This window comes from Papilio machaon, chromosome 19 (assembly GCF_912999745.1).
Source record: "Papilio machaon chromosome 19, ilPapMach1.1, whole genome shotgun sequence".
Classification (NCBI taxonomy): domain Eukaryota; kingdom Metazoa; phylum Arthropoda; class Insecta; order Lepidoptera; family Papilionidae; genus Papilio; species Papilio machaon.
The window spans coordinates 142,708-165,006 of record NC_060004.1 but is presented as its reverse complement, the minus strand read 5'-3'; the positions used below and the strand labels follow the sequence as shown (position 1 = coordinate 165,006).

General features: G+C 34.7%; 1 protein-coding gene across 3 annotated transcripts in view; it reads right to left on the bottom strand.

The window, feature by feature from the left end:
• LOC106716159 (scavenger receptor class B member 1-like) overlaps positions 1-22,299 on the bottom strand; it is a 54,517-nt gene that overhangs the window by 12,304 nt on the left and 19,914 nt on the right. Inside the window, exon 1 of one of the 3 annotated variants that reach the window (XM_014509616.2) lies at positions 11,862-12,557. The exons of the other annotated variants lie outside the window; for them this stretch is intronic. Within the exon in view, the coding sequence (XP_014365102.2) occupies positions 11,862-12,129 (268 nt within the window). The 5' untranslated portion in view covers positions 12,130-12,557. Of the gene's footprint in view, positions 1-11,861; positions 12,558-22,299 lie in introns of those variants that run through there. 3 annotated transcript variants of the gene reach the window in all.

The window sequence follows — 22,299 nt, the reverse complement described above, 5'->3', positions numbered from 1 at the left end:
CAGTAACAAAATTTGTCTCTCAGAGGCAATATTTAATCACAAAGCTTTGTCATTTCTGCGCCAAAATACTCTTATTTCAAGCACTCATTTGAACGACGACAAGATAATTTATAAGTTTACAAAGATTTTTTGTTATACAATACAATAAAAACGATGGTATTTATATTATAATTAAAATTAATTTAATTACCTATGAATATAAACAAAATTACGAAGTCGGAACATGCCTTGTTGTCATGTTAAAACTGTTTAAAAAAACTGTCTAGCTATAACCAATTTTCCTTAACTTCTTCACTGGTCTGTTAAGAAATTGCAATAATAGCTAGGAATGATTCCATTTGTCCGAAAATTCTGTAAGCAAAAAACCCAGTCGCGATTGACCACTACATATTATGTGGACTTTGACCTTGACATCAGATACACTAACTGTAGAAGCAAAGACAATATGTGCTTAGTCAATCACAACGTGCCGCAAGGGCAGCATTTTACTTAGTAAGCAAAAATGAGTAACTAAAACAAATGTGGTATATAGAACAAATAAAATAATATTACACATTATTTAGCAGTGGTAGATCCCGCAACAATAATATTTTTGGGTGCACGAATAGGCCGGGTCGACCAGTAAAATACGACGACCACACAGAAGAAAGGCGTGAAGTGGAAGCAATTTCGCGTTTCGTCGTAAGAGTGCGTGCCTTAGGCCTAATTTTAGTCCTCTTTCCCTTCCCATCCTTTTCTTTTAAGGAAATGATGGGAAGAGGAAGTGGATTTGGCGAAGGAGAGCACGCATAGGAAAGGGAAATATCCTATTTCTGTGCGTCCCCTCCTACGTCGATTAAAGGAAGGCAATGCATCTGCAATTGCAGAATTCAGTTGATTTGTACAAGTTTAACAGTGAGTTTAAAATATCAGCGAAGTTAGAAAATAAAGTTTGTTTTAATGCCTCGATGATCGTTATTTAGTTATTCAAATAAAACGAAGTAAAAGCAAATTTACACCGAATGTTCCATAATTAATGCTATTACATAATCATAAATACAAAAATTATTATTCAATTCAATTAAGGTTCGTCCAGTGTTTAAACTTTAAATAAAAAAACTAATAAACAAGAACAACACAATTGTGAAAACAATAGAGAGCCACCACGGTATTCGGTATTCGGTACAATACTAGTACTAGATAAAAAACAAGCAAGTTATATTAATTTGATATATTAATAAACATTTACTTCCCAACGAGAAACAATGAAAAAACAAACGTGATCCAAAGAAATGATGTAATAAAATGCAGAACCCACAATTAATCTAGCTAACTAATTATATGAGAATGGTTTCCTTAGCGACACTATGCAGATATTTCTTAGACAAACACCGCCGTATATTATTTTATAAATCAATATTTTAATAAAATAAAAATACTCGTAGTCTTTGAGAACTTGACAGGAATAAATTAACTATGGAAATTAGACAAAGAAACACAGCTTTACGAGTATTTGGTCAACATGGTAGGTTGTTATGTAATAGAACTTCTTCTTTTAGTAATATATTTATCCCTACATCATCTGTTTTATGTCTGTCCATTTCTTCATACTATCGTAAGCCGTACACAAGTAAACAGAGTAACGTAAGGACTTTTGTTCTTAGTACTGTAGCAGACATTTAGCGAACAACATTATTCTTAAGACTTATATGTTTCGGTGATCTTCACCTTCCAATCTTTTATTTCTATCTATTTCCTCCATTTTCAAACACTAAAATAGCGAGAAAACCCCTAAACATTGGCAATTGTAGATTCGTTGCCTAGTTTTAATTGACGGAGGAGGAGACGCACAGAAAGAGAATATTTCCCCTTCCTATGCGTAACGTCCTCCGTCAAATCCCCTTCGCATCGTTTTCTTATGAAGAAAGGAAGAGAAAGAAAATTAGGCCTCCAGCACCACGCTCATTAGACGAAACGAGGAATTGCTTACACTTGAATCTGGCTTCTGTGTGGTCGTGGTATTTCACCGGGAGAGTCGACACATTTGTGTAACACATGTGTCTCCCGGTAGATATTTATGCTGGCGTCTACCACTGTTACTACTCAGGTATGCATGTGGTCTACCAGCAGGTGAACAGGCTCGTTTTCCACTTACATTCCTAAATAATTTTAAGTCAATAGAATATCTGCAATCAATCGTTTGTTCCCGTGATATAGAAAATAAAAAGTCGTGACACTGAGCACGTATTACACAACTCAAATTAATTTCTACGTGACAATCGATATGACACGATACGGTACATTACAATACACTATACTGACTTTTAAATTCGTTGGTACCGTGATACATGGCTACAGATTATCCTTGGAATCTCATAGCGCGAGGAACAAAACATACAGTTGCATCATATTATAGTTTTTACAGTCCTTATTTGTATTAATCTCTCGCTTGTGTTTCGGATGAACTGGAGACGTTTATTCTCGTGGACAGATGTAGGTGACATTGACAAAACTCAGGCAGGATATTTATAAAACACACAAGAACTTAGAATTTTACTTGTTACTAAAACTTACAATTACTCTAAACGGGTTTTTTAATCTAAGTATATTGATCGAGTCGGAGCAAAATGATCACCTAAAAGGCATTATCGACTCAGTGTGGAGACCTTTGCCACCCGAAGGTCGGGCACAGGTAGAATTACCATATATAATCATTTTCAAGTAAGCTGCATTACGCAGCCCGTTCCTATCATTATATCGACCGCGAGCGCTCCGATAAAAAATTTAAACTCTTTGCCTTTAGAAGAGCCACCAAGAACGTAGAAGTATCTACTACTCCAAGTAGTAGTAACGTAGTAGTAACGTAGAAGTAAGATACTACTCCAATGATGTATCATTTACCTATACTGTTCTTGGTGGCTCTTTTAAAGGCAAAGAGTTTAAAGTTTTTCGGAGCGAATTTAACATGAACCATGTGACACGAAATGTAAGCTTTTGCGTACTTTTCTAAACTACTAATTATAAATGCGAATGTTTAGATGTATGGAGGGATGTTTGAAGATATCTCCGGAACTGCTGAACTGATCTTGAAAAACACAGATGTAGAACATAGTCTGGGAGAACACATGGGCTACTTATTAGTTTTTTTAATTCCGCACGAGCGCGGCCGTGGGCGACATCTTGTAAAGATAATAAAACAAAAAACAATTTGAAATTGGAACCTCATAAAATCCGCAATACCTGCCGGTCTTTCGGGATTACAGACGTGAAGGAATATTAATTTTTTAATTTACTTTTTCCCTCTAAAATCTCATGTATGTTCAACATTCAGCAATATATCCGTAGCAATTGATTCTATTTTCAATTCGTGTAATGTTTAGATTATTATCATTTGTGTACAAAAGTTATCTCACAAAATCCATAAAAAGTATTTCTAATTTTTTAGGCGAATGAATATGATTTACTAAATGTGTTTGACCTGAGAATTGTTTTATATACCAGGCTGTATTTACGACTAGATAAATAAATAAGATGGTTTTGTCTTTACGATACGATAGAAAGAGGAAATGTTCTCTTTCTTTAACTGTCCTAATTAAGATAGGCTCCGGGCCTCTCAGTGGGGACTTATAGTGAGCTGATGACGATGACGAACTTTATCATCCTCTAATTATACGTCAGTAAATCTAGTTTATATTATTAGTTAGTTTTTATAACAATATGTTTTCGGGTTTTATATCAAATAAAAAAATAAGCTGTAACTTGTGAAACACTTGAGACACGGCCAATAAAATTATGTTTACACAATTTTGAAAAAAAAACATGAAATAACAGTCGTAAAATAATGTTTAATTATTATTTAGGAACATTAATTATATTTAATCTATGTAAATGATATAACAAAATAATATTTTAACTTGATATCAAATTCAGTAAGCAAGTATTATTCAATTTGAATGAACGTAAAATGAGCAATTATTTGCAGTGGGTTTTGACTGTGGTGATACTTGTATTGACATATATTGACATCCCTTTCAATATTTTTTTAACAAAAACAGAGACAACTATTTTATAATAATACAAATGTCAACTGCAGTGGAACCCAACTATGAGTGTTGTTTCTATCAAAATGACGTGAAGTTGTTGAAGATTATCTATTATTATATTTTATCATAGTTTTTGTACAAGTTTTTTGCGGTTAGATAAAAACAGTTAATTCGCTGAATAGTTTTTGCGATATCGAACCACCGCACCGCGCTGGTCATGCCGCTCGTGAGATAACACAGGTAAAGGTGTCATTAATCATGAGATGCTACGGACATCATCCTGCGAACTTCGATCTATCTAGATAAAAAAACTCTGAAGTCCGAAAATCTAATGACTAGTGTATAATTTTTATTATTACTGACTGGAAAGTAGAGCTTGTCAGTGCTTTTGTGACCTGTAGCATGATTAGGTTCGATTTTGATGTGTGGGGTGTCATACCATTTGTTCTCTATTGATCTACAGCTCTAAAGTATACTCCGAACTTCATTGTACGACGTAATTAATTAAAAGTCGATGTGTTCTATCTTAAATTTACTTAAGTTTTGCGTCATCAATAAAACAGATTTTACAATAATGTTGCCCCCGGACATCGGCTATTAACAGCAGATAACATGTTGCCAGTAAAAGTGTGCAATGTGAACGCGGAAGCAACAAGTATCGTGCTCGCAGACGCACGCTGTAGGAAGTAATTAACGCGGTAACGAAATTCGCGTTACCCGTTACTGAGCAGCGATTACCAAAATATTCCACACATACGCGACCAGCAGCTTAACTATTTTATAAACCTTAAACAAAACCAGTTATTTAAATTTAATACCGAATTTAAATAGACTTTATGAGTTAAAAAATAACTGCGTTACAATTAAATCGTTAGATCAAAGGTTGTGGCGGCAGGTCTATTGGATTTACACGCGGTGAAAAGTAATTGTACATTTAGTATGCCAATTGCGTATTATCTCGCAGTAATTATTATGCGATCGAATAAATTTTAGTCTACGTACCGTATGAATAACTTCATTCGGGGAAGTAATAATGAATAAATAAGCACATATTTGTATTTTAGACAAAGTAGAAATCGATTTACCTGTTCGTTATTTTTACACATGTTGAAAACCAGATGAAGTGCAAATGTCAGTAGAGACGCAAGTAAATCTATACATGATATGATAGAAAAATGTCGTCATTATCATCATCAGCTTATTATACGTCTCCACTGACGGGCACGGAGCCTAACCTAAGTTAGGTGTGACCATTAGGTGAGGCCATAGTGAACCACGCTGTGCCCAGTGCCGGTTAGTTGACTTCACACATATCTTTGAATTTATTTTCGCTCACATGTTAATGTGCAGGTTGCATCACGATGTTTTCATTCATCTTAAGAATGTCGGATAAAATGGACATATGTAAATAGAAAATCGAAAAATACTCGTACATTTGTAAATTTTGGAATTCGAATCAAGGTGCCGCCAACGACGCTCTTAAATGTATACAATGTAATTAAAACGGAAATATGATGAGGTAACTTCATGCCTATGTACTATGATGAGGTAACTGCACAAAGCAGATAATATGAACTTATTGTGCAATATTTATTTAAAACAATAATGCCTGTTTAATGCGTTGATCAAAACTGAGATACTCGGTTTATTTTTAAGGAATAATTTAATTTCTAGTTCTGTACATTTGTAGGTCTATGAGTGTATTTCATGACTGAAAATTAATCAATGCAGTTAGTCATTATCAATTTACACGATATTGCTATCATTTAGAAATCTAATATAATTTAAAAATCTAATATTTAGAAGGAATTTAGAAATGTTGAGTTATTTAGTAGCTAGTTGGCAGAAGCAACAAACAGATGTTGTACATAAATTATATGAACACGTTGTCTTTATGTAAATGATTCTAGTGAACGACCAACTGGTATGTGTCACTTAAACTTGCAAATTTACAACAAAACCGCAAAATGTTTTCCTACATCCTGATCAGATATGTAACTATTATAAAATATATTGCGCAAGACAAGATACGGTAAATCACTCACTGTCCTTTGTCACTTGAATATTGTTTAAATAATTTACAATAAGAACATCTTAATTAATGTTAACCTAAAATCATATATTTTACGTCCTCATATCAACATTAATTACCAAACAGCTATGTAAAACAATTTAAAATAAGTCTAAAAATAAAAATCAACTGCTTGAATGTAACTGTAAATCCTTTGAGACACAAGTTTGTTAGAATAATTTAGAGGATTTCTGGCGACATTTAGAGAACTTCTCTGCATAACCTTCTTGTTCAGCGGCGATGGTGGATATAATATTGTAATTAAATATAACACAAGTCTTTATATTTCGCGGTATTAGAACAAGGATTTGCATCAAGAACGTTGTGGTAACAAGAATAATTTGCATACTAGTCTACAATTCAATAGCCTTTAGTTGATTTATATTACGCGTAATTATTAACGCTGAAGTCTCAACTACGTCGGCGACCTACAACATACTATTTATGAATCGAGTTTAAAAAATTTGTAAAACGTCGAAATCTAATGGTTTTAATTATTACAAGACGAAGAAAAAATCAAAAGATATTTTTATCTGTGAGATTAACGAAATCAAGCTGATAATTGCTTGTAATGACGAGGCGGGCGGTGCCGGCGGACAAAAGGTTAACGATCAATTAAATATCTGGTCAAACTATAACTGAAAATCAGGAAGAGGCAGGTTGAGATAATACAGGAAATTAAGACAAGAAGTAGTAGTAGTAGTGTATTTTTTTTTTAAATAACTTACCAAATTGAAAATGAATTGAAACGTAAAATGGTAAATTATATTAGTGTTTATTAAATGTTTGTAATGTTTGCTAAATGATAGACCAAAATAAAATATTAGGTCCTTACATATGAAATTGGCGTTTTGTATGGGAGGAACAAAAAGTCGAATATTTTTAATATAATATATTCAATTAATCAAAGTATGAACCATTATTTTCTATGCACTTTTGCCATCTCATAGGTAGTTCATTGATCCCTTTACTAAAAAAACCAGTCGGACGGGAATCAATAAAATCTTTGAAGGCGATTTGGACTGCCCCATCGGAGTTGAATTTTTTCCCTTGCAAGAAGTTATCCAAATTTCGAAAAAAATGGTAATCTGTTGGAGCAAGGTCCGGGGAGTACGGAGGATGTCTTAGACTTTCCAATTGAAGCTCTTCTAATTTAGTAGCCGTCTGTTGCGCAGTGTGTGGTCTAGCGTTGTCGTGAAGCAGCAGTGGCGTGGAGCGATTGACCAGCCTAGGTTGTTTAGCCGCTAGCTTTTCCATCATGGTTTGCAATTGCTGACAATAGACATCAGCCGTAATAGTCTGGCCAGATTTGAGAAAACTGTAATGAACAATACCGGCACTAGTCCACCAAACGCTTACAAGTAACTTTTTTGGGGTTAATTTTCGCTAGGGGCAGGATTTGGCTGGCTGGCCAGGATCCAACCATTGCGATGAGCGCTTCCGATTATCGTAAAGAACCCATTTTTCATCACAGGTAATGATTCGGTTTAAAATACCTTCATTATTGTGCCGGTTTAGTAATGTAACGCAACAGTCAACGCGCGTTTGCCGGTTTGCTTCAGTCAATTCGTGAGGTACCCACGTTTCAAGCTTTTTAATCTTTCCAATTTGCTTCAAGTGAATTAAAACAGTTTTATCACTAACATCGCAGCCTGCAGCTAACTCGGACGTGGTTTGCGATGGATCCGCTTCCACAATAGCCTTCAACTCTTCATTATCAACTTGAGTCTCAGGCCGTCCACGGGGCTTGTTCTGCAGATCGAAATTTCCAGAACGAAAACGTTGGAACCAAAAACGAACTGTGTTTTCTTTTGCAACACGACCGCCATACACATCATTCACCCTTCGAGTCGTTTCCGCAGCACTAGTGCCACGGCGGAACTCGTACTCGTAAATAATGCGATATTTTAAGTTTTCCATTTTGTAAAATGAGTGACGCAAACAGAAAAAAATAGAAGAAAAAAAACAAATAAATGACGGTCATCGAACCACAAATACATGAGTCTATAGCTGTACAAATTTGAATTTGGAATTCCTTACCAAAGAGGAGAAATTCGTGATTAAAGTGGCCAGTACGAAAAACGCCAATTTCATATGTAAGGACCTAATATTAAGTCAAGAAGTAAACTGTATTACACAAAACATGGGAAATACTAATGTCTTACAATATAATACAACATTAACTTATATAGAAACGGCTAAAACACTCACATATATATATCCGGTGTCGTCACCGACTAATTTCGAGCCCTTTGGGGGCCCTTCATCAGGGTGAGTGGGACTGGTATTATTTAGCAGACGCGGCACGTCGATCATTGCCGTTTCTATATATGTTAATGATAATGTCTCGCGAAAGTTTGAATAATATAATACAACATACTAAATGTATGTTAAAATACATTTTTTGTATGAGTTAGCGAGTTCTGCACTTAATCATCGCTTATTGTTTAACTTATTTTTCAATAAACTCCGTACTCTTAAGTTAGTATTTCATAACTAAATACATTTTTTTGTAAAATATTAACTGAAACACTAAGATTTATGAAAGCTACATTTGAACTAGCCCCACGCTTTTCTAGTTTGCATTAGTGGAACCAAAGTACAAAATATACTGGAGAGAAAAAGTAACAATATTTTTGCCAGAATGTGATCTCGCTCAGACCTACATACATACATACCGCGCTTTTATTCTAAAGTCCGCAGAAAAATATATTGTAAAACAAAAAATCGTATCTTTTATTCATTCGTTGGACAGATGTTATTTACATTAATACAAAATGATCTGAATGATATAAATCGATCAAATATTATTCGCCATTAAAAAACTATTTAGTAGTAACTCTTAATATACTATTTTTAAACATTGCGGTTTTTAAATTGACTCTAGAATTTTCTGGCGCGGAAGTTGGAATTTAATAAGGCGACCTGAAACTGGTCGGTTAAATGAGACTTCGGTTCAATGCCGCTGTGGTTAAACTCTACTGAGAGTGGTTAAGGATTAATTTATGCCAAAATATTATTGAACCGCGATTCTATTACATGCCATATAATTTATTAAGACCTTCGAATGTCAAAAATTATGACAAAGTCGTACAACTTTTTATAAGTTACATATTAAGATGTAAACTCTTCCGTATTGTTAACACTATCGGAGTAGAAAATTAGCTCTTTGTTATTAGTTATTACAAAGACCAACAGAATTTGAAAAATTCTTCTTCCAGATATCGTTAGCAAGAAGATTTGGAAAAATTATTTAATATGAACCATGGGAGTCGAGCAGAGCTAGTCGAGCTGTATCAGTCGCAGGCACATCGGTCAATGTCACCGTTATTAATATCAAAGATAATATTAAATTTCTAGACAGATTTCTAATAAGCACGTAGTCCCGACGCTGTCTCGAACGCGAGGGAAAATTCGATTGAAACAAGATAAGTCTATGATATTGAACGCTCGATCCACGTGAAACGTGAAAAATAAAAAGTGTTTTCACTTGAAATACTCAAACAAATATCAACTACATGCACTTTGTTATTATACAATAAATCTGCATCAAAACTTTACATACTTTTTGTATTATAATTAAGTAATATTAAAGTTCATAATCTTGCTTAAATAAATTAAGGGGAGAAAATGTTACCAACGGCACAGTACACGGAATAGAGTTCAACGAATGGAAGACATTTGGCAAATAAGTTCATTTCTAATTCAAGTACTACTTTTTATCTTATCTCATTTTTTAACCATAAAAGAGTTGAGTAGCGATAAAACACCTTACTCTAAAGATCTAAACCATTCGGCTATAGGATTCCTTTTGTTATTAGTATATACATCAACATTAGAAAAAGCAGAAGATTTACCTACAATCCTAAGACCATTTTAGTACAAAGTTTATGCTTTTATGAATAATGTAACGACATCGCATATTCATTATACCTTATAAGGCTTACAGTGGGAAATGGCGAATTAACAACTCATTTGAATTTAAACACGACAAAGAAAAAACCCTAAGCCTTACTATAATATGGCGAAACAGAACTTTGAATAACAAACAGAAAACCACATACTATTCACAGTTTAGTTACAGAGACAAGTGTAGGTCTTAGTTCTAGTAGTTTCACTAGTCAAAGGCAACTCGCAAATATTGTGACCGACAGCTAAATTACTAACTAATGTTAATACAACTGTCAGTCGACAAAATACACTATCATTTTATATTCTTTAATTATAATGAAATTAGATTGAACATAAAATGTTTGAACTTACGACTACATTTGTTTTTGTTACAAAAAAATAATGTTTTTCAATATTATAATAATTCGTAGTGATATACATATAGCTATGTTTTTTTCCGTGGTATTTAAAGTGAACTATATTGTGACGAGTTCCGCTTCCGTACTTCTTCAGATTACTATGTTTACACTAAAACTATAAAAATAGTTACATATTAGACAAAACCACATTAAAAAGAATTGTCTCGATTGCTGTCTGTTTTAATATATCTATCATAATAAAGAGTCAATGTCCTAATAGTTGACCAACTACAATCAAATTAAATTCCGTAATATTAATGTTTCACAAAAGTTATTGTAAATAATTTAACAAAAGTTTGGAAACTATATATTAAATGAAAATTTAATTCTTCAGAAATAGTGACGACGTTTTAGATGTCAATTTTGTTGCTGTCAATGCATGTTTTTTTCAGTTGTAATTTATTTTGTACTAGCTTTTACCCGCGACTCCGTCCGCGAGGAATAAAAAATAGAAAACGGGGTAAAAATTATCCTATGTCCGTTTCCGGGTTCTAAGTCTTGAGTTATAAATAGTGTAACTAACACGACTTTCTTTTATATATATAGATTTTTGGGTATTCATTCATCTATTATCAGCTCACTATATGTACGTCCCCACTGAGGGGCTCGGAGCCTACCCTAATTTTTGGGGTGACTAGGCCATAGTCAACCACGCTGGCCCAGTGCGGGTTGGTTGACTTCACACATATCATTGAATTTCTTCCCAGATATGTTTGCAAGTTGTATCACGATGTTTTCCTTCACCGTAAGAACATCGGATAAATGTACATATATATAATCGAAACTCGAAAAATACATTGGTACATGGCGGGATTCCAACCCAGGACCTGCAGATTGCATGTCAAGTGTTTAACCCATGAGCCACCGACGCTCTCTTTTTTGGGATTACATTAGTACTAAAACATGTTTTCTAAATTATTAATTTAAGTTACGGTTACAATGAACTTTCCTGATTTTTAATTTGTTTATGACGAAAGAAAACTTTTTTGTATTTAATTATACCGTACTAATAACAATGTATATACTATATATTCTGTTTACTCGTATAATGTGTTTATCTTTAACATGACAAATAATAGCAATAAAATATACAAATATCATGCTTTCAATTAATAACCATGTCGTGAGTTGAAATCATTGATGATAAATAATATAAATCTAATGAAATTAACTGACAAATATTCAATAATATCTCATGTAATTATAACTAATATAATATAATATGTATACATATATATTTATACACTCCAATTTTTATTAATTGTATAGATACAAAATATTTCGAATCCGGCCCAAGTTTGATATAATTAAGTACTAACAAATAGTTATAAACAAACAATATATGAATATAGGTTTAACAAGGATTTTAAACTTGAACTTAAGATGTCACGATGCTATTCAATTATTTATATACAAACACTAAAATTGGAAAAATTAAATATAACAGTAAAAACTTACATTTAGGTTGTCTAGCGATTTGTCCCTTTTTTCGCCTTTCAAACAATCTGTTTATAATGGCATCCTTCCTGTCCGTAAAGTCCAAATCTTCCGTAAACTTGTAGTTCAGTCCCTCGCACTCTGAAAAGTTCTGCTCAAAATTCGACACATCGATGTCTGCTCTCTTTAGCCTGTTATGTGACAGGTCCCTCAGTTCTTTTTCTGTGATGTTCACAGACGCATACTGTCTTCCAGCAAACTTGTTCCATATCTGAGCCAAGTCCTTCATTTTGCACAACTCACTTTACTCTGAGGCAAAGTATACAAACTACACTGACGTTTATACAACTAATCGTTTTAATACGATTTTAATTACACTACGTACTATCCATAGAAGGTTCTATCAGTTAAAATTCGTAATAGTAATTCGGAATATTGTTTAGTTCAATCTCGTATCGTTTAAAAAGTTCAATACCCTTTGACTATTATTTAAAGGCGGTAATATATTTATTACACCATAAATAAATTCATAGAAAAATCAGTCACATAATTTCTCAATAATCACTTTTAAAAATTCACTTTTCATGTAGTCATACTATTAGTAAAAAAACATGCAGTAAATGTCATATAGTTTTTGGCGCGCAAATCGAACTTCGCGCCACTTCGCGCACAGAATAAAAATATTGTTTTTTTAAACAATATGTCCGCGGCGGCAGCGGTCAGTCGCTCGGCCATCTAATAAGATCTCGCTTTACATTTCTTGTGCTTATATAAAATTTCGCAACGCACACCGATGTAAGTCGGTGCAGTAGTATGTGTGCGTGAATACTCAACCTGTTTTTTTATATAAATTTAATTGTTTGTGAAATGGCGAGGGTATCGATTGACGATGTATTTTTCCATGGGATATATTTTTAATTAGTGACGTCATACAAATAAATAGAATGTGGGTTATTCCATGTCAAGTTCATTTCACCGCAGAAAGACATTGCAAGTCGATAGTCATTAATGATGGCATTGCCAGAGACTGCAAAAGGAATGATGACAATGCTTTTTATCTAGTAGTTGGCAACATGGCTGACGTTAAAGACCATATAATCTTAAGATGATAGCCACTCATTTGGAATTTTATGGTCAATTCATAAACCGTTTGTCACGGTTTTATTGAAATGTCGGCTGTCTTTTACTACGTTTAAACTGAACTGTGACTTTACGTTTAACTTCCTCGTACACCCGTAAAAAACGGAAGTGCGTAGAATAAAAAAAGGACATACATTTTGTAAGATTACCTATAATTTTGAGAGTTGTATATAGTCCTAAAGTCATTTATACGTGTCCCTACATATCTATAAATAGACATAGATCTTGAAATATTAATAAAAAAATTAAAATAACAAACGCTTTGTTTTTTTTTTTGAAGAAGAAGATTTTATCGAAACGTTTCTCGTATATTTTTTTAAAAGTAAGCTATAAGAACTAATACAGTAGAAAAATTAGAAAACATACTTATGAGGAATTAAAGTTTTCAATAAACTAATTATAACTTTAATATCATTAAATTAAATGGGTGACCAAAATCTTTTAGATGGTTTTATCCAAAGCAAGTAAAATGTTACCTTTCATGAATTTTCAGGAAACGGAAACAAAACACAAACAATTATTTGTCGTAATCGAATATCATTGTCGCTGTCTCTGACATTTCTGATTTTTTTCCTGAAAAAGATTAAGCATAAAACCCGAGCATACAGCAATGCTTCAGCGTAGCTAAAGCGAACTAATATCGTTTGCATTCGAATTGCTAAAATTAATTTTAATATTTTCTATGCTACGCTTGAAAATAAATCAATTTAACAGTATTGTAGTAAAAATTCAAAATAAAATATCTGTTATAATTTGGTTACAGCTATATATCAATTACAATTATTTTGTTTATTTCTATTAATTTTAAGTTTTTATCGCGATTTAAATATCGCCAATGTTTTGCTTCTGACTAGTTTTGGCAGCTGTTGGACTAGAGGCTTCGCAAGTTCTTCTTAGTCACGTTATAAGGGTGTCAGAAGGAAAATCTTACAACATTAGTAGTTGCTACAATATAGTAAATAAGTACTTATAATTCTATCCTTGCTGAGTGAAGGTTATTTTTGTTCTTTGCAAAGTAAGTGAAAGTTTTATTAACATTATAAATACGAAACTTTAGATGGATGGATGGATGTTTGTGAGAAGGTATCTCCAGAACGGCAGAACGGATCCTGGTGAAATTTGGTATGGGTGTAGAACATAGTCTGGAAGAACACGTAGGCTAATTAAGTTTTATTTTTAATCGCAGACGGAATTGAATTTATTTTTTTAAGTGTTTCATAACATCAAACATCAACATAAAAAAACGATTTAAAAAGAAAAGAAAACCATGAGGTATATTTTGCGTTAGCTAAAGGAACTTTAACAAAAACCCTAAGCAGAATGCGGCAATGGCGTCACGACAGCAGTAGCAAGTAGTCAGGCATCTCCGTCAGATGTGCGACGTCAGCGGCTGAGGAGCACGTCTAACTAGCCGACCTAGGGAATTCCGCATTTGTTCGCACTACGAATAGATTAGGGTTGCCACTTTATTATTTACTAAATTAAAAGTATATTACTTTATCTTACTCATATTATAAATGCAAATGTTTAGATGGATGGATGGATGTTTGTTTTAAGGTATCTCCAGAACGGTTAAACGCATCTTGATGAAACTTGGCATGTGTATAGAAAATAGTCTGGAAGAACACATATGCAACTAATTAAGTTTTTTCTTTCCGCGCGGACGGAGTCGCGAGCAACTGCTAGTTATTTATAAATTTAAAATATTTCTAATAATTAATTTAATTTTTAGATTTTCGATTGTTCCAAATTAGTTAAAAAATTATTTTTTTTTTAAAATGCATTAAGTACAAAAATCGTAACTTTAAGTTTAACACGAACTAAAAGTATCCATTTTTGTGTTATGTGAATTCAGTTCACCATCCTCGGTCACATGAGTTCATTGGCCGTTGTAATTCCCGACAGGCCGACACATTCGTACAAGTCTGACTTGCTGCGGCTCACTCCACCACTTCAAGTTTTAATCTTATTGGTTTCACGTGATAATATACCCATTGCTCTAAATATTTTTTATAAGTAATGTAGTTATAACATAAAAATAAAAAGATTTCCTCTTTTTTATTGTGCATTTCTTTCATAAGATAAATATTGTATACTTGTGTAAAAAAGTACATTCTAAAATATTATAGAACAAATACTTTAATTATGTTGTAAAAGTAAAACTTTATCAAAACAAATCAAAATCAAAATTATTTATTTCGGACAACAGAAATAAATATTCGCTTAGTAAATTACAATACATACACAGGTGGGCACAGTTAATCGAAAAGTTAACTTCGTTAATCGTTAATTCGTTAATTAAAAAATTAACTTCGTTAATCGTTAAAGCGTTAAATTCTCGAAAATTTAATGCAAGTTAAAGTTAAAGTTAGTATTATACTTAGATATATAACTTAGATAACTAGGGTTAGTGGAAATAGGTGTTAAAAAAAATTTGCTTTGCGCATTTCTTAGTTAATTATTATTAATATTAAATATTGAAAGTTGTGTTGACAAAACCCTAGCCGGTTGAGTCATAATAATACGGCAGGTCGACGCAACTATAATAACACCGCCTATGTCCATAACTAGTTTACGTTTACGTACGTACATACTTCTATTAGTATATGAATTAAGTTAATCAAAGGGCAGTCTGAATGCAATTATGTTTATGGAATTAGCCGCTTAAAAGACCTTTATTATTGCGGAATTAAGTGACACATCACAGTCACGCTCACCTCACTGCGTACTGCGTACTGCTGCACCTACCTCTGTCTACCAGAGGTAGGTAAAAACCCTAGGGTTTCTAAGGCCATTTAATTACAATAATAATAATAATAATAATAATAATGTTTATTTAATTCAGACTACAAAGATCCATATTACTATACTAGGGTTAGTAAAGACTTAATAAGTAATGTTAGTAACAAAAATAAAGAGAAAAAATAAATAAAACAAAATAAACTATAAACTATTCGTGACGGGATATTGTTGTTACTCAGCGATACAAGAATACGCTATTCTACATGTATATTTATCCAGCGAGCCAGCATCACTGAGTCCCACCTATCCAACAATGCCTTCAGGATAACGTTATGGCTGTCACGCATTCGGCACAGTAAGGAGGCGCAGCGCTTTCGCATGATGGCATCGAACCCATCTGTACGAGCCTCCGCGAACATGCCGGAGGCGCTGCAGTAACGTGGCAGCCCCATTAACACCCTGAACGCGTTGTTATACTGAACCCGCAGATCGCTGTATGCCCTCCGCGTATAGTCAACCCACAGACCGCAGGCATAGAAAGATTGACAGTATGCCTTAAAAAGAGTCAACTTAACATGTTTGGTACATTTGGCAAATCTGCGGGCCAACATATTGCAGCGAACAGACAGCGATCTACGTTCTTTTTCAATATCTAGATTATCTTTCAAATCCTCAGTGATCCAGTGACCCAAATACTTAAATTTGTCCACCTTTTTTAATTGAGTTCCACAGAGCAAAATGTTTGGCACGTTAGTGTAGCGTTTACGATCCGGACAGAAAATCATAAATTCGCTTTTCACTGCATTATATTTGAGTCCATGTGACACCGCATAGGATTCACAGATCTTAATAAGCTGTTTCAAGGCCCCTATCGATGGGCTCAGCAGTACCATATCATCGGCGTAACTGATATTATTAACACAAACTCCGTCAATATGACAACCGATTCCCGTACTGCTAAGCTCAACGATCAATTTGTTCATGTACAGATTGAAGAGCGTGGGTGAGGTCAAACCGCCCTGCCGCACTCCACACTCCAATCTATACCCTTCCGAGAATGCACCTGCCCATCTAACTTTATTATTTTGATTATTGTACCAAAACTTAAAAAGTAGCGTTACATCATCTGTCAGATTTGTTTCGGTTCTCATTTTATTCCAAAGAACATCATAAGCTACAAGATCAAACGCCTTCGACAAGTCAAGATAACAGGCATATACTGGCGTTTTCCGTGCAGTATAGTATTGGACAGTCTGCTTGAGGCACATGATGGCACTCTCAGTAGACAGACCTGGCCTGAAACCGAACTGCGCGTCGTTGAGCGAGAAGGTACCATCCATGCGCTGGCTAAGCAGACTGTCCAACACCTTTGCAATAACTGTGGCAAGTGATATAGGCCTGTAATTGGACAGATCGGAGGCATCACCAGTTTTGTTTTTTATGATGGGTACAACAACAGTACGCATAAGTTTCTCTGGTAGGTATGAATGACCCACACATAAGTTAAAAAACAATGACAAACATTCCGGCAGTTGCACGCCAGCATACTGCAAATGTTCAATGCTAAGACTATCAAAACCAGGTGATTTACCTCTCACCATCCCCTTTATTATTTTCTCAACTTCTGTAGAAGAAAAAATCACACTTCGTTTTGGAAAACATGTGTCAGCATTGCGCACATTGCACTGGCTTGGACCAAGCGGCGATTCAACTTTAAAATGCTGCCTAAAAAGATTAGCTATTTCACCTGGCTCGTGAACACCCGAGACGCTCACGGGGGGGCCTGCCCTAAGATTTAATTTATTAGTTTTTTTCCAAAAATGACTGAAATTTTTACTTTTATGATGCTCTACTAGAATGTCCATTTTTATTTGTTCTTCATTTTTTTGACACCATTTTAGTTTAGCTTTAAAAATATGCCTTGACTTAGACATGTCGTCGTAAAACCTCCCACAACTAGGCTTTCCATGTAATTGCCATAACTGAAAATATAGTCTAGCCGTCTCGTGAGCGTCCCGGACATGTTTGTTCCATCCAGGCAAATATTTACGCTTACGCTTTTCTTTCATACAATAACTATGTATTGCAGCCTCCGATAGAACATTAATAATATTATCATACATCTTATCAATTAATGTTTTATGCGAATCATTACTACACATAGTTTCATAACATTTCTCAAGTTCCAAAGGAAAATCTAATTTAGTTAACCTATTCTGACATTCGTTACGATACCCTGATATCTGGTCACCATCCCTTTCTCCCCATACAATTTTATTTATATTTTTGCTGGGATTAATAATTTTTGCTGTTAAAACATTAAAATTACATTCTATTAGTATTGGAAGATGATCAGACCAATAGGTGTCATAAAGAATGGATGCTGAACACACAGACGGTCGACCAGCACTAGTTACTATACAGTGGTCGAGCCAGCGCCGACAGCCATGCGCGTCACTTACAAAAGTATAACTATCCGACGACAGAATGTCCGTGTCTTTACAAGACCACATCTGTTCTGCGCAAAAAGAATTAAGTTCTTTGTGAAAAAACTCGCCGGGATGAGCATTGTAGTCCCCAAGCATAAAAACTGAGCTCACATCATTATTGTCTATAATTGCAGTCATCTCACTAAGACACTCGGTAAATTCAATTAAATTTTCACTTGACTGTGTCGGCATGTACACTGAGAAAAACATAGCGCAACGATCACTGAGAGTAGCCTTTATCGCTGTAAGTCTTACATTGCAACATTTGACTACGGTTATATCAGGAAACATTGCCTTTCTCCAGAGTAAGGCTACACCTCCGTATGGCCGCCCATGCAGAACGCCGGTTGAAGTATCGACGGCTGATGTGCCCGTAAAGGCGAAGTCCTGGTCGATGCTGCCAAGAAAAGTCAGGTCATGAGGCAACAACCATGTCTCCTGTAGCGCGATTATATCAGCTGAGCGACATAGTCTACGCACACAGTCCACCGATCTAATTATATTTTTACAGTTGAAGCTGACTAATTTAACTTTACTTGTCATTATTTACATTATTTTGGTTCTCGCTTTCTTTTGGGACAATCCCTTTCTCACGGTATTTAAAATTAACAAATCGCCTATAAGCAACTCCCTCCGGCCAAAAATCTTCCGACAAGAATATATTTAATTTTTCTTTAGGTACAAATATCTTATAAGATTCATAATTTTTATTTATTTTCATATTCATTTTTTCTATGCTAACCTCCATATTAGTCTTGGTTTTAATATAATCATTGATGTCACACATGGTCACATCCTTCGCCACATTGTAAACGTAAATAGGTATTTTAATTTCCGCCGCCTTGAAATTATTTCCAGGTTGTATAGTTGCTCTTCCTGTCTTCCCCATAAAACGATTACGCATCCTTTTTCGTTGAACTTTTATCCAATCATCACTATGTTTTTGCTGCTTCCATTCGCCTCCTTTAACGACTTCAGCTGTCGATTTAATTTTCTGAGCATTACACTGTTCGCCGCGCGATGCGGCCGTGTGTCTCGAATTATCGGACTTGCTTTCACATACAATAGGCGGTGGCAGTCGCTCGCTCGACTCGTTCGTGTGAGTCATCGCTGTCGTCGCCGCGACGTTATTTTGTTTACAAACTTCGAGCTGCGGCGAGTTGTGGCTACCCTCATACGAACAAATATCATGATCAATATTGCAATAGTTTGTATTTTGTAAATATAACTGCTCATGTTGTTCATTGTCAGTTCTCGCGACAGGAGGCAATCCCATAGGACCACTGTGTCGCTCAAAACTGTCAAGTAAACAACCCGCGCCCCTTCTTATATTCACATTACGATCGTAATTATTTAGTGCGCAAGATTGTTTATGAATATTCAGTTCAGATTGAAATTGCTTTAAATGATCCATAGTTACGTATCCCTGTTTGATATCTTTAATATCTTGCTGCATCTTCACGATATCTTTTAAAAGTCTAGTGACGTCGACGTGATCAAATAACACTGGAGGTAATTTCTCCAGATCCTTTGCGACGAACACGGGAATCTCCTCGGGGTCGGTATCACGTAGAAGACACACTATATCGTCTATATCTCTAAGAGATTTGCCACTTTTTTTGCGAATTATCTTACGTCTTCTTTTTGGCAGAGAATCGAATAGTAGATTTTTTGCTACCACTATATCTTCCTCAGAGAAGGAACTAGTACAAATCTTGATTATACTTTCGTCATCCATTACAGCGATCTTATTGTTCACGAAAGCAAGGAGCTCATTAATTACAACATTGCAATTTACACATTTTACCACATTGGAGGACATTTTTTTATCACATGACACACCCTCACGGTACGCGGGCGAACGCGCAACTCTAGTACAACAACTCTAGCGCAACAATAGTACGCCAGTGTATACACGCGACCAAACAGTTATCTCATAGTTCAAATTGAAGCCAACCATTGTGATATTGATTACTGATATGATCAAGTTTTTTGTACATCATTTGTTTAGAACAATTATAATTAATTGCACGTAGAATGAACTTGACCAGTCAAGAAAAAAAAATATCCACATTGTTATGATAATTTTAGTAATTAAGATAATTTCTTGACGGTTACTTAAGAAGATTTATTCCGAATATACCTGTGGTTTTGTCTCCGTTAATTACTACATCATGTAACTAAATGAAGAACTGTAAAAGAAACATTCGCGATTATAATATTAGTATGTCAAACATAGGTGCCAGCTGAAAACCAGCGCAGGGGCAGTTTAGCCTGTTTTGCCACACTATTGTACCAAGTTTGTGCCTTGTATGTGTGTGTGTGTGTGTTAATCTTATTGGTTTTATATTCTTTGTGTGGCAATAAAAGTTTTTTTCTCTCTTTCTTTCAAAGAACTTCGCCACGCCTTTCACAGAGATAACCAAACTTTATTATGAAGGATCCTTTCAAAATGTCTGATTTTTTATATCAAAAGGTGGCAAACGACTACAGTTACGAGGGAACATATAAGAAAGGGAAGCATCTTCTCTTTTTTGCATCCCCTCCTCCGTTGATTAATGCTTTCTGCTATTGCAGATGTCCATGGGCAGTGGTCCCCTGGCTATTTAGAAGAATTCATGAGGCCGCTTGCTCCAACATATAATATAAAAATAACAACTATAAGCATAAAGCATGACTTTGGTTTTCCCCACCGTGATCACCTTTTTATATACAACTTGATCAAATTAATAGCAGGAGAGCAAGCAACCCAATATTGTATTTAACACGTTAGCTGCGAGGCCATTTTGGCGGAACTTCCTTTCCTCCAGTTGACAGTTAACGCGACATTGTGCGCTCCTACGAATTAAATCTATTTCAAGTGAAGTTGAAGTCTAATAAAACAAACCATTAGTGTAAATGTTAAAGTGAGTTTCGTTTCGTTCGGAAAAATATAAAATTTACTAAATAAATCATGAATATAATATTATGAACGTTATGGAATATTTGTGATAACATGTAAATACCCGCAATTGTGCGGCAGAAATTTGCACGGCCATAACAGTTGACAGTGTAGTAAGCGAGGATTCTTGTCTACCTACATCGTACTATTATTTCTTTGGAACGTAAACGGTTCCAGTGTACAGTGTAACAACTTAAAAACAATTAAAAAATATAAAAATGTTTTGTTCTTCTTGCAAAGCCACATTGCTTCTGAAAGATAAAATAAAGTGCCTGACATGCTCAGCTACATTTCATTACCATTGCGTTGGTTTTACCGTAAACACGTTTAAGAAATCTTCACAAAACGTTAAAGCATTCAAGTGCTCGGCATGTCTGAGTAATAACCAGTCGGATGACTCAGAGGTATCGCCTGCCAGCAAAAGCGACGACCCATACAGCTCTTCACCAAATCGGCCTCAAGTATCCTTAGACCCAGCCATTATAACCTTGATAAGTCAGCAAATAAGTCAACTTTTGGATAAATCAATAAGCCCCGATATTAAGGCTATTAGACAAGAGCTGAGTGGTATTCAAGAAATAAAAAATAAAATGGATATATTACAGTCGATGTACGATAATCAGCAAAGAAAATTGGAGGAGGCTATGCAAGAAATATCAATACTAAAATCCGATATCCTAACACTTAGACAAAATCAAATACAACAAAATTCAAGACTGACCATTATGGAGAAAGAAATAAGAGCAAGCAATTTAGAAATACATTGTTTGCCGGAAAACAGGAATGAGAATTTAATCAATATTGTAAAAGAAATAGGTAGAACAGTTGGCGAAAATGTGGACAATGGCAACATCTTGAAATGCACCAGAATCGCTAAAATGAACAAAGATAGCAATCGGCCGCGGACGGTTTTAGTGAAATTTGCGTCACCCCTATTGAGAGATAAATTCTTAGGAAGGGTTATCAATTTCAATAAAGCCAACCCTTTAAATAAACTGAATACTTCACATATAAGAATAGGAGGTGAAAAAAAACCAATATATATATGTGATCATCTTACTCCGGAAGCCAAATCGCTACACGCATCTGTTCGACGTTTTGCTAAAGAAAATTCCTACCAATTCGTCTGGTCGAGAAACAATAATAT